The sequence below is a fragment of the Stigmatopora nigra genome, chromosome 2 (assembly GCF_051989575.1).
Source record: "Stigmatopora nigra isolate UIUO_SnigA chromosome 2, RoL_Snig_1.1, whole genome shotgun sequence".
Classification (NCBI taxonomy): Eukaryota; Metazoa; Chordata; class Actinopteri; order Syngnathiformes; family Syngnathidae; genus Stigmatopora; species Stigmatopora nigra.
Genome location: NC_135509.1, coordinates 15,101,238 through 15,112,936, shown reverse-complemented (window position 1 = coordinate 15,112,936; position 11,699 = coordinate 15,101,238). Strand labels below are relative to the sequence as shown.

Genomic DNA, 11,699 nt, shown 5'->3' with positions numbered 1-11,699 from the left:
GCAAATAATTAATCCATTGATTAAAAAAGACACATATTGAAAATATATATTTTGATGGTAAGAACTTGACTGAGATTGTAATTGACTTTAATCAAGGAAAACCATTCAATCAGGCCAAAGGTGACTCCACCCTAAACTGGTTGCCAGTTAGTCATTGGGCAGAGACACACACACAGACAGACAACCAATCACACTCGTAATCACACTGCCCCTTTCAGGTTTTGTTAATGGAGATAATGAGTGCTCATTATCTGAACAAACACACGTGTGTTTTTGAAAATCTACAAATTTCCTTTTAATGCAAGAAGCCCAACTGTTAATGAGGACTGACCTAAAAATCCTCAGCAGAGATCAAGAACAAGATGATCAACAGTGACGTTCGCCTGGAGGCCCTGTCTGCACTATGTAACACTCAAGTTACATCCTGCCAGGCTCAAGGGTCGGGCAGTGGCCTGCAACTGGTGTCTGCGCGTCCCATGTCCGTGTTTGGCTTTGTATCTGCAGCCATGGGCCACAGGTTAGTACTATAACTGTGGACCAAATATAAACACAAAATTTTAAATACATTAAAAGCCATTGTCAATAGGGCTGAAACTCTAACCCAAAAAGATGGCTGGCAGTAAAGATATGATATAATAGTTGGAGACAAATGTTCTGATTATATCAACGCTTTCCCAATTGAAGACTGGAGGGAATTTAGAGAGAATCTTTGTGTATTTTTGTCAATAGTAAAGGGACGAGATGATTGGTAAATGGTGGTCAACACAAAGGTGAGATGATGGCTTTTGAGAGTCAGGAGGCCTATGATTTTTGTTTCTTTTTTTTAAAGAAGAGTACATTTCTTATAAGGTGTGCAAACCCAGGATTGTGCAGAAAGTGGACTTGGAAATAGAAAAAAATCATATCCAAGTCATTTTTTCACATTTTAAAATGTTGCTTAAGGAACTCTACTGTACCAACAATAATTTTTAAATTATAGAGATTACATTTTTATAGATGGTTCTGCACTAATCTGTGAGCCCTACACAAGATTGAAATTCCCAAAGTTGTATTTCTGTATAAAAATGCAAATTTGTCACCTCAAAAATGGTATATACCCAATACCATGACAGTCATCAAAATGGTTATTTAAACAAAAACAATGCAACAACAATGCTTTGTTATCAGTTTAAGATCATTTGACCTCGTGTCCACATGTTTGGACATTACATTTTTGTTGTCAAAGACCACAATGTTACATTTTTGGACTATAAGGGCCTGGCGTCCACTTATAAGTATTCTTTTTCAGTGGGAAATACAAACTTTTTCTATCAGTTATGAGTGATGATTGACTAGCATTGAATGAGAGGCTGAAACAGAGTGAAAATATTTTTAAGAATATTTTTCTTTGGGTGCAGCGGTGCTGACGGAAATGGCCTGGTGATTGACGAGGAGGAGTTCTTCGACAAAGCGTACGATTTCGACTTCAGCGGGGTAAAGGACTGTTGTACTTACTTCCGAGGAGGAGAAGTCTACCAACGACCCTGCGGGTGGCTGCGTTTTGCTCTCAAGGTGATTTCACTCAACCTCAGTATGAGTGCATGTCTGAGGTATATATATGCATCTCAATGTGTGACTTGAGATTGAGAGAAACACTTGTCAATGTTTCTTTAAATCTGTTTGTCCTCTGTAACTGCTTGGTTTGGAATTTAGTTGAGCGAAGCATGCTCGTTCGGGTGTGCTTCCGTCTTTGAGTGTAACAGGATGTGGAATACAGAATATTTATTACGCAGTCTGTAGTGACTGTGTTTCCAAACCTATTTTTCTGAGGGCTGCTTTCAAAAGACATGAAATCCCTCCACTTTCATTTGTTAATGGGAGGATCAAACTTGGATTAGTTGGATAAAATTATTATTATTTTTAAAAAATCTGGCTCTTATAATACACCTTCTGGACTACATTCTTTTATAACTTTACAGGTGTGGGATAAATATCCGGATGGCAACGCGTGGCTGGGAAATCGTGGCCATTGCACCACCAAGTACTCCAAACATGGAGAGTGGCCTGTTTCCTATCACGGCACCTCCGATGACGGAGCCAGAGCCATCATTGTCACCAATTACAAGGTTAGCTAACCTTCTTAGACACATTGTGTGAGAACCCATGATTTTGTTTTTGTGCACAAATACCGTATTTTTTCACATATAAGCCGTATTTGTTGCTAAAAAAAATGACGGAGTCCAGGGTATGGCTTATATGTGCATAAATTAGACTCCACATGCACAAAACTGCAAGATAATAAAGATGAAACGCCATAAATGCAAGACAATGTGGCGGATACTTCATTTACTTAAAAATAGAGAAAAGAAAAACAGATAAAAGGCTAAACAAAATTAATTTTGATGTCTATGAATGAAATTCAAGAACAAAAAAACGTATCTTTAAAGTCCTCTCCCTGTTTGTTCAATATATTTTTCTTTGTGGTGAATTAACCTATTTGGATTAGTAGTTAAAAACATTTGTTTGATTGTCAGCCTGGTCCTGGACAAAAATATGGTCGTGGTGTGTATTCAACACCAAAACTGGAGTATGCAGCAGACTACGCGGAAACATTCCAGTCCAAGTCTACAGGCAAGACGTACCTTGTGGTGATGCAGAATCGTGTCAACCCAGTATACCGTCAAAAACACAATGGGGACACGTATTGGTTGTTGCCTGTCCCTGATGATATGTCTGCGTATGAGGAGCAAAAGTTGGTGGAGAAAGCCATTCGACCCTATGGTGTGCTTATCAAGCCACTTTGAATCATTAAAATATATTTGTTTATATGTAATACAGAACTTTAAAAAAGTGTTCAATATACTTCACTTTTTCAAATTTGTTCCTTTGTATACTACTAGTATAATATGCAGAAATAAATAATTCGAAAGATTAAGATCTTTTAATTTGTAATTTTATTTAGAACTAACCAGTTTACCATGAGTAGAAATATCATTTATTGTACAGAACACTAACTTTTTTGTTCTTTTTAACAGCACTCTAACTTGCTACTTCTCTTGCTTCTGTATAAACACTATCCAGTTATTCCCAATTCCTGGGGTAAAAAAGTTTTCCAAACTTTCCTCTCTTCATCCTTATTTGGCCAATTAAAAGACCAGTTGATTGATGCCTGTATGCAAATGTAATTGTAAGAAGTATTAAAAACACAGGCACTGACTAAGTCAATTTTTTTGCATTAAAAGTGTCTAGTATGGACTCAGGGAATATTCATTGACTTAACTATTTTTAGGAAAGTGATATTCTCACTAAATACTATTTTTTTTTCACAGTTATGTCATTCTCAGGCAGTGTTTATCATGGATCACAATTGGTTGGACTATTTTGATTGTGTTTGATCTTTTGCTTTTTATCCAACTTCATGCACAAGGCTAGTTGGGAAATCTCGAGTGGTACTGTAGGCACCTAGCTATTTACCCCCTTATTATACCCACAATGGAAAACCCACAGAAGATAATTCGTGGGGGATGTAAAACAATAGTGAATATTTCATTTAGTTGTAAGATTTGCAATGGAATGATTTGAAAGCCAAAAGTTGCAATGATTTTACCTTGTGGTAAAATCTCTCATCTTTGGATAGAGATGAAAGACTGAATGCATGTATTTTTGCTTCTTTTTCAAGAAAAAAAATGCAGTGTTATCTTTAATCTGAAAGCATTTATTTTGCAACAAAATGTTCTAATGCACATTACCTCATAATGATCAGTTTTTGTTCCAGTGAGTTAAAAAGTACATATTGGTCAATGTGTAGGTTTTTGGGGTTATCATGGACAGTCCACTTAATTTAGTTAAATGCCTCAAGTACACACATTGTTTGTGTTCGGTCTTCAGGCATACAAATTGTGGCGTAGAAATTCCAAGGTCTTTTTCCAGGCATCCTCCTGAGCCACTGCATGTGCTGCACACTCACCTCCCCACAGAGCTGTGACTGCAAACACAGCATAACTCCATTATAACTTCCAATTTATAAAATACATAACACAAACTAGATTGGGAGACTGTTATGTTGCTGTCTTCTTTCGTAGGTGTCAGGCTACTTAAGGTTGGAAACTTGCAATAGAGATTCGAGTCAAGACAGACCAGGACAAGATTGGGGATCTTGAGCAGGCATAAGACATGGCCCAAGATAGTGTTTTAGAAAGAAAATAACAGGGCCGGAGAAATGGACTAAGAAATAAATTAGAACATAAACTAAGAAATGGACATGAGAACAACTACCAGGAAATATATACGTATATGTACAAGAACATGGTCAAAGGCATTGATCAAAACAGATACATAAACAAAATACATAAAGACCTGAATCAGGACAAATCACTCTGATGTTATACAACATTTAAGGGCATGAACCAAAGTATATGATTTCAGTAACAAGACAACAACTGGCTATGGAGTACAATTGCTGAGTTTTCCTGAGAACTTACCCTTTTCCCGTGTTCCTACAGATCTGAATGAGCTGACCCTGGTGTGTGGTGAGTAGGGAGGCTCAAGCAAGTGTCCTGCATTAGGATAAGACAGAATGGTCAGCAGGTGGAGGTTTCCAGCACGCTCCATCATCTCCTTCATCTGTAACACAAATGGAGTTGTTGTTTGTCCATATTAACAACAACACTATCAATTTTGAATGCCATCCTTGAACTTGTTCTCCTTACGTCTGCTGCAGACTCACACGCGGGCCAGTTCTGGTCATCCTCACCCATAACCAACAACAGAGGACATTTCACACGTCCCATCTTATTAAACAAAAAAAATGTACACAAAATCACCAAATTGCTACAAAAATACAATTTCATCAGAATCAAGATATGGACAAGAACATGGAACTGTTGAACTATATTGAGGACATGGCCTAGACCTGAATCAGGACAAAGACACCAACTTTAATCATGATCAATATCAGTATCAAAGCATTGATTAAGACCACATTCAAAAATATAAATTGACCCTGACCAAGAAAGGCACCTGGTTGACGACCACTACAAGATGAGGGTCAAGTCAAGAATCAGGACATGGACGAAAACCAGGATAATTACCAGGAATGGAACAGAACAAGCCCATAAACTGTGACAAACATTGAAACTAAAACCAAGGTATATACCAAAAGAAGAAAAGAACAGCTCAGGAAAGAAATAAAAATAGCATCAGAACACAATAGATTCAGGTTTTGGGCAGGAACCAGAACCACAGCGAAAATAAGGAATAAGAAAACAGGTGGCATTGGATTAGAAACAATGCTATAAATAAGACCATTAAATTTACCAAGAACTTACATCGACTTTGTAGGCAGGGTCAGCAGGGATAGGCAGTAGCAAATTTCTCATGATGACTTCGTTCTTGTCATTCAGTTGAGCCTTGTGTCCATTTCTTATTGGCCAAAAAAACAAATAATATTAATAATCACAAAATATTTTCTTAACAAAATGACATAAATTCCAATGGTGACTGTAATACCGATCAAAGTAAGATAAAATGTCCGCCATAGTTCCTTCCGTGGGCTGCACGTGGCTTCCACTGATGCACACTGCACACTTAGGCTGTAAAACGTACACACACATATATGCTCATCCAATGCTCATCCATGAGACTAAAGGTCACCTGACCTTTAGGACGTGGGAGTAAGCGGCCATCTTGAGGGTGAAACTGACTCCAAAAGAGAGACCCAACATGGCCACGCGCTCGCCCATCACCCTAGGGTGCTGCTGCAGGAATGTGAAGGCATTCTGTGTGCATAGAATGTGATATAATAATAATAAGGACTAGGTGTATGCCTGTATGGTATGGACCAGGACCAAAACATGTATTCTTTCACGGATTTACTATAATAATACTACCACCATGCTACAACAAGAATTTTAGATTTAAGAAATGTTTTCGAACCACCACCAAGAAAACAATCAGGACATGGACAAGACCTCACCTCAAAATAAGTGTTGTCCACTGGCTTTCCAGTCTCCACACTGATCTTTGGAGTTATGTAGTCAAGAGCAAGCGAGGCAAAGCCATGTGAGGCCAACAGAGATGCTCGGTACTCCACCAGCTGGCCTCCGCCACCCCACAGGTCCAAGATAGCAGGGAATGGTCCAGGACCTATTTTTACCCCCATTTGATTTTGTTCATACTAACATCAACATAGTGTACTGAGCTACGTATGCAATGACAATTCAATTATGAAACAAGTTTAACGATCAATCAACTGGGACATTATGTTGGGTTTCAGGATTGAGAGGCTTCTAAAAAGGGGATTTTTCTTAGTCATTTCCTCAAGGTTAATAGCACCTCTTTTACATGGAAAGGACGTCATATTTGTTTTATTCAGGAAATGGTGGTCATCCATTTTTCGACCATTAAGTAACACCTCGAAAGCAGCATTCAGAGTTTAAGAGATTTGAGCGTGGGGTGAATACCTGAGGGCAGGAAGAGGGTCGCCGTGAGTCCGTGTTCCATGATGGGGGTCCTTAGGACGCCAGGTGCCATGTACCAGCGCTCCACTAGTTGGGATGCCAAAACAGCCTTCTCCTTGAATTCCGTTAGGTGGTCCTGATAGACGGAGATTGTAAACTCCATAGGGGTCTCCACATTCATCTTCCTCATCCTAGTGATGACACTCATGGTTAGGCCTTTTCACTTTGCTTGTCAAATCACAATTTGTTCCATTATTTTGCTATATAATGGTTTTGTGCAAAAGTAATGGTGGAAGGAAACACAAATTTCCAGAGAACCAGAGCTCTATATCTACTCTGACATTGGAAGTTTTAAGTATGTTTATGTGAACGTGTGTTTAAATTTTGGTCTTGCAGGTGGTAGAGTACCTGAGTCCAGGTTTGCTGCCAAGAACTGGTCTAATGCTCCAAAGAAGACCCATCGGCTCCACCCCATAGTATGTGCCTCCCAGGCTGGGTTCTTCAGATACTGAAAGACAGTAAGTTTTCTGTAAAACGTACCTGGAACCATTAGCGCATAAATGTGCCTGCTTGGGGTTTTTCCAGGTACTCCGGTTTCCTCCCGCAACCCAAAAACATCCATGGTGGACCGGTTTAGCACTCAAAATTATCCATAGCTGTTATTATGTGTTTGTGTGTGAATGGTTGTTCGTCTTGTGCCTTGGGATTGGCTGGCAACCATTTAAGGATCTTCTCCACTTACTGCCCCCAGTAGGCTGGAATAGCCTCCAGCAACCCTGCGACCCTTGTGAGGATAAGCTGTATGCAAAATGAATGAATGAACTAGCAATATTCTAATGGTCCCTTAATTTCTTTCAAATGACTTGTATCTTCCTATAAATTGAAAAAAAACGTCAAATGGTCCGACATACTGTCAAGGCAGCCTGTAGCATTGGTCAGGTAGTGAGCGAACGCCTCCCATTCATGTCCGTCGTCACAGCGGTGGAAGGCACGGAGAGTAAGCCTGGCTCCAGGAAGCGTACTCTGGACCAAAATGACCAACTTCTCGTCCACTAGCCCTCTGCATGGAGTAACCGACAGCTTGACGTTGCAATGCCCAAATGACATAATGACCTGCCACAGGACCAAGGCAAATTTTGAAAACAATACTAGAATTAAGAAGTGTCTTACAAAAATAACTTTTCTTTTTGATAGAAGGAAAATAGTCTCGTGAATGGGTGGTGTAAATATTTTCAAGACTAAAAGATCTTGTTAGGGGAAAAAAGTATTTGGTAAAGCTTTGAGTTTGCGATGAAAGACTAAAAACTTACGGCTACTGCTTGTCCTTGGCTAAAGTTGCAATGACCAGATGTCACTGATTCGTAGGATTTAGATTGACACCAGGTAAAATATTATTTGATGGATAAAGTTTGAAAAAGTAAGACTCATCTTGCTTGTTGTACCAAGTTCAATGCAGGCAAACAGGCAAGTTTATGTTTAACAGACAGACTGAAGTCCACTTTTCCTGTAAAAGGTGAGTGTGGAGGGATGGGCCACAAGGCTTATTTGAATTTTTATTGAACTTTTTGTAGTATATAAATATATATATACATATATACATATATGCATATATATACAGTAATCCCTCGAATATTGCAGCTTCACTACATTGTGGATATCTCTTATTACTCTTGTACTCAAAATTATGCAATTACACAGATTAAATTTGAAATTGGAAGTAAATTTGCTCCATGTGTACTGCATGCTCAACACGAGTTCTGCACCTAGGACTTTATAAAGACGTATTACTACTACTTATACTACTTATTTATTATGTGAACCACTTGTTTATCTATTACTATTTAGTAATTATTTATGTATCATTACTATATATTGATTATCTATGTCCAATAGGCCTACCATGCGTTACTTCTTTTTGTCGATGTGGAGGCAAGGAAACACAGAGTAGGACCCAATTGCAGGGAAGCAGGCCAAGAGAGGGAAGTAGTACTTCAACAAAAACTTTGATAACTTAGGCTGGATCTTTTGAAAATAACCACAACTTAGGAATGAAATCACAAAATCAAACCTGACAGGAAGACATGGGGGAAATGAGGAAGATAGAACATTGAACAGGGAGCATGGGATGTCATGGCAAGGTACAAACAAATCAAATGATCCGACATTGCCAAAACATGTGGGCTTTAAATAGACAAAACAGGAACAAGTTCTCAATGACGTGCATCTGCACCCACAGAACGGCAAGTCAGCTGGGACAAACAAGAAGAACACAGAGAAAACAATGAACAGAGCAGTGAGGCCAACCAACGCGCTAACCACTCAAGCCGCCAGGCTGCCACTATGCATTATTATCAACAATATTTAGTTCTTCCCTTGAAGAAGAGTAGTGCTCCGTGGATGAGACAAGTGACCAGGCCATGGCGTTCTCTACCTTTTACAACAAGTTAGAAGACAAAGCTGTCCAGGCCCGAGGATTCCAGAACTCCAGATGTCATCTGCTGGCCAGTTATGTGTCACATCCAGCTTTTCCCATCGAGTGGAAAAGGGGTATTAGTTACTTTGGATAGCTGAACGTTTATTCTGGATTCTGTACAGGCAACCTGAGTAAGAAAGTCCACACTGATCCACTGCGGGGGAAACCTTTCATCTGGCGTCGGGGTTTCCAGTTCTTTGCATGGATGACGTACTCCAGTGTGGCACTCCTGTTGAGTGTGAAGACTGAGTCGCTTCGAACTACCGCTGTGAAGAGAGAGCCCTTGCTGTTGTCAAAGTGTCCGGGGAGAGCGGTCCACTGGCCTGTGCTCAGGTTATAACAGTCCATCATACACCGCAGGAAGTCATCAGATGGCCCATTGCGCATCACGTACAGATCGTCCCTGTGGCCCACCATACTGTGGCCGTAGCTCTGGCGTCGTATAAGACTGGTGACCAGACGCCATTTGTCCTTACTTGGGATATACTCGAAGATCTCGGTGGTTTCCAACGGTTTCCACAAGCACACAAAAATCCTTCCAGTAGCTTTGGCGCATGCAATGCCCGCCGCTGGCCGTGGCAGTTGCGCGGCAAACTTCCACCTCCCAGTCTGAACATTCAGTATTTCCACAGACGACATCACTGTACCCTCAAACTCACCTCCAATTGCGTAGAGGTGGGCATCGTGTCCTATTAGACTGAGGTTGAACCGTAGCTGGGCTGGACCAGCCAATTCTGTCCAGATGTTCTTGTTAACATCGTAGCAGAAGCTGGCATCAACTACACCTTGGTGGATACCACGGACACCACCAACAATGTAAAGTTTGTTGTCCAGGACGGTCACACCCGCCATGGATGTACTTGCCTGAAGGGGGAGGTCAGTCAAAGTTTTCCATATGTTCACGGTTTCATCCAAGTAGCAGACAGTCCTGGAAGCAGCATGCACGCTTTCAGTCGTTACACAGGTGACGTGGGCGCCAACGGCCATGAAAACACTTGGGTTCAGCGATTCCACAAAGGAAACAAGCTCGGACGGTAAAATCTGTTTAACTTCCGCCTCCATGTCTGCGTACATATTCCGAATGTACAGCGCTGCAGCGTAGTATAGCTCCTGGAGGCCAAAAGTTGCTGCGGTGTGGAACATCAGGAAGCAGTTGTCTGAGTCTACGAGCTCCACCAAGTGCCTGGTGAGTGGCATCGCTTGGAGGAAAGCAGCGCACTCGATGGCCTCTACTATGTTGTCAGCATCTAAACCAGGCACTTCACCCCGCATAACAGCCAAGGCGATACAGAAACCGCGAGCACGCAAGCACTGGAGTCGGATCTCTTCCTGGTGACACTCCCTCATCCCGGAGCGATAGAGGGCACCAAAGTAGTCACAGCTCTTGACAAGCAGTGCCTTCTTCTCAAAAAAACGAATGTCCTCCACCACCACTGTTAGGTGATCGCCGCCAGAATTGATGCACCGGTTGTTGCCATCGAATTCACTCTCGTTTAACGCCATTGAGATATCCGCAAAAGGATCGAGCTACGTGGATGGCTCGTCGATATGCTGTTGAGGGGCCAGAGAAGAGTGGCTTTACTCTGACAGGAGACTCCATTTGAAAATAGAGTGGCTAAACATAGAAGTCAACAACTGAGCAGAGTCACATTTACAACACAATCAGGTCACATTGTCGCCGCTCTGACAACATGTCCTTTCACTTAGGGCAAGGGCATCAGACTCGGGTTAGTTCGCGGGCCGCATTAACGTCAACTCAATTTCATGTGGGCCGGACCATTTTAGATATAATATTTAGATATTGTTTTTAAAATCGGATTCAAAGAACTAAATCAAAAGCCCAGAACATTCCATTTTATATAGATCTAAAAATGTGTTTATTTTAGCTTTTTTTCTTAGTATGGGAAAACCTCTTTTAATCATTATGTGCCATGCTCCATCCTTATCTCAAGCTTGAGATAACCAGAACTCCAAACAATTAATTCATCCGTTTATTCATTCATTTACTGAAGCGCTTTATCTTCACCAGGGTCACGGAGGGTGTTGGAGCCCATCCCAGTTCACTTCGGGCTAGACATGGGGGTGACCCTGAACCGATGGAGATGGACAACCAAGGGGCAATTTAGAGTGTCCAATCAGCCTACATGCATGTTTTTGAAATGTGGGAGGAAACCAGAGCACCTAAAGAAAACCCACACAGCTCTGGGGAGAACATGCAAACTCCACACAGGTTGACTGTCCTGGATTTGAGCACAGGACCCCAAAGTTTTGAGGCCGACGTGCTACTAACCATTCACTGCACTGGGCCGCCAAACGAATAATTATGAGTCCTAAAGTACAAGGTTGAATTTGTCGAGCAAAGGAACACTGTGTTAAAAAGCAGCTACAAAGATTAGGCATTAGAATAAAAGTGTGAACACATAAATGATTTGAGTTATAATACAAAAAAGATACATTCATTGAGTAAAGTCAAACGACTTATAGATGAGTAAAAGTATACATTAAATACGTAACAAAGGTGATGAGATATTCAAACATCAGTATAGGAACAGCTAACAAAGTAGTACGTAAATTCAAATTCTGTTAATTTTCAAATCCATAGCAATTGACAGGCCAAGCATCAAATGATCATGAAATGAACGTTAATTAAAATACATAAAACAAATATCTGGCTAATATCTGTATGTCTCTGTGGCGCAATCGGTTAGCGCGTTCGGCTGTTAACCGAAAGGTTGGTGGTTCGAGCCCACCCAGGGACGTTCGATTTTTAATGTTGCTATTTATGACGA

General features: G+C 40.9%; 3 protein-coding genes and 1 non-coding gene across 6 annotated transcripts; 2 read left to right on the top strand and 2 right to left on the bottom strand.

Moving 5' to 3' along the window:
• Positions 1-264: 264 nt before the first annotated feature.
• On the top strand, positions 265-4,906 carry LOC144214489 (uncharacterized). 2 transcript variants are annotated; one of them, XM_077742888.1, is made up of 4 exons: positions 265-517; positions 1,398-1,551; positions 1,959-2,105; positions 2,514-3,234. In XM_077742888.1, exons 1-4 carry the CDS (start codon positions 363-365, stop codon positions 2,781-2,783), a joined length of 726 nt encoding a protein of 241 aa, XP_077599014.1. In that variant the 5' UTR covers positions 265-362; the 3' UTR covers positions 2,784-3,234. The 2 variants fall into 2 exon arrangements, with proteins under 2 accessions (XP_077599014.1, XP_077599025.1); XM_077742899.1 differs by lacking the exon at positions 2,514-3,234 and adding an exon at positions 4,482-4,906 and having other exon boundaries at positions 266-517.
• On the bottom strand, positions 3,674-8,645 carry LOC144214479 (peroxisomal succinyl-coenzyme A thioesterase-like). 2 transcript variants are annotated; one of them, XM_077742865.1, is made up of 11 exons: positions 8,337-8,645; positions 7,349-7,550; positions 6,846-6,945; positions 6,441-6,628; positions 5,954-6,123; positions 5,637-5,756; positions 5,488-5,570; positions 5,307-5,400; positions 4,689-4,769; positions 4,461-4,602; positions 3,674-3,964 (listed from the first exon to the last, which is right to left on the bottom strand). In XM_077742865.1, exons 1-11 carry the CDS (start codon positions 8,337-8,339, stop codon positions 3,864-3,866), a joined length of 1,284 nt encoding a protein of 427 aa, XP_077598991.1. In that variant the 5' UTR covers positions 8,340-8,645; the 3' UTR covers positions 3,674-3,863. The 2 variants fall into 2 exon arrangements, with proteins under 2 accessions (XP_077598991.1, XP_077598999.1); XM_077742873.1 differs by lacking the exon at positions 8,337-8,645 and adding an exon at positions 7,748-7,941.
• Positions 8,646-8,898: 253 nt separating this feature from the next.
• LOC144209485 (kelch repeat and BTB domain-containing protein 13-like) lies at positions 8,899-10,413 on the bottom strand. The gene has a single exon (XM_077735822.1). The coding sequence runs from the start codon at positions 10,411-10,413 to the stop codon at positions 9,013-9,015; it is 1,401 nt and encodes a 466-aa protein (XP_077591948.1). The 3' UTR covers positions 8,899-9,012.
• A 1,182-nt stretch (positions 10,414-11,595) lies between these two features.
• On the top strand, positions 11,596-11,669 carry trnan-guu (transfer RNA asparagine (anticodon GUU)). The gene has a single exon. It is a non-coding gene; the product is annotated as a tRNA-Asn (tRNA).
• The last annotated feature ends 30 nt before the right edge of the window (positions 11,670-11,699 follow it).

Coding starts and splice junctions, on each gene's coding strand:
- LOC144214489 (XM_077742888.1), top strand. CDS start 363: ATGATCAACAGTGACGTTCGCCTGGAGGCCCTGTCTGCACTATGTAAC. Junction 518..1,397: donor TCTGCAGCCATGGGCCACAG/GTTAGTACTATA, acceptor CTTTGGGTGCAG/CGGTGCTGACGGAAATGGCC. Junction 2,106..2,513: donor TCATTGTCACCAATTACAAG/GTTAGCTAACCT, acceptor TTTGATTGTCAG/CCTGGTCCTGGACAAAAATA.
- LOC144214479 (XM_077742865.1), bottom strand. Junction 6,124..6,440: donor GACCCTCTTCCTGCCCTCAG/GTATTCACCCCA, acceptor GGGTAAAAATAG/GTCCTGGACCATTCCCTGCT. Junction 5,401..5,487: donor ATTTTATCTTACTTTGATCG/GTATTACAGTCA, acceptor TTGGCCAATAAG/AAATGGACACAAGGCTCAAC.
- LOC144209485 (XM_077735822.1), bottom strand. CDS start 10,413: ATGGCGTTAAACGAGAGTGAATTCGATGGCAACAACCGGTGCATCAAT.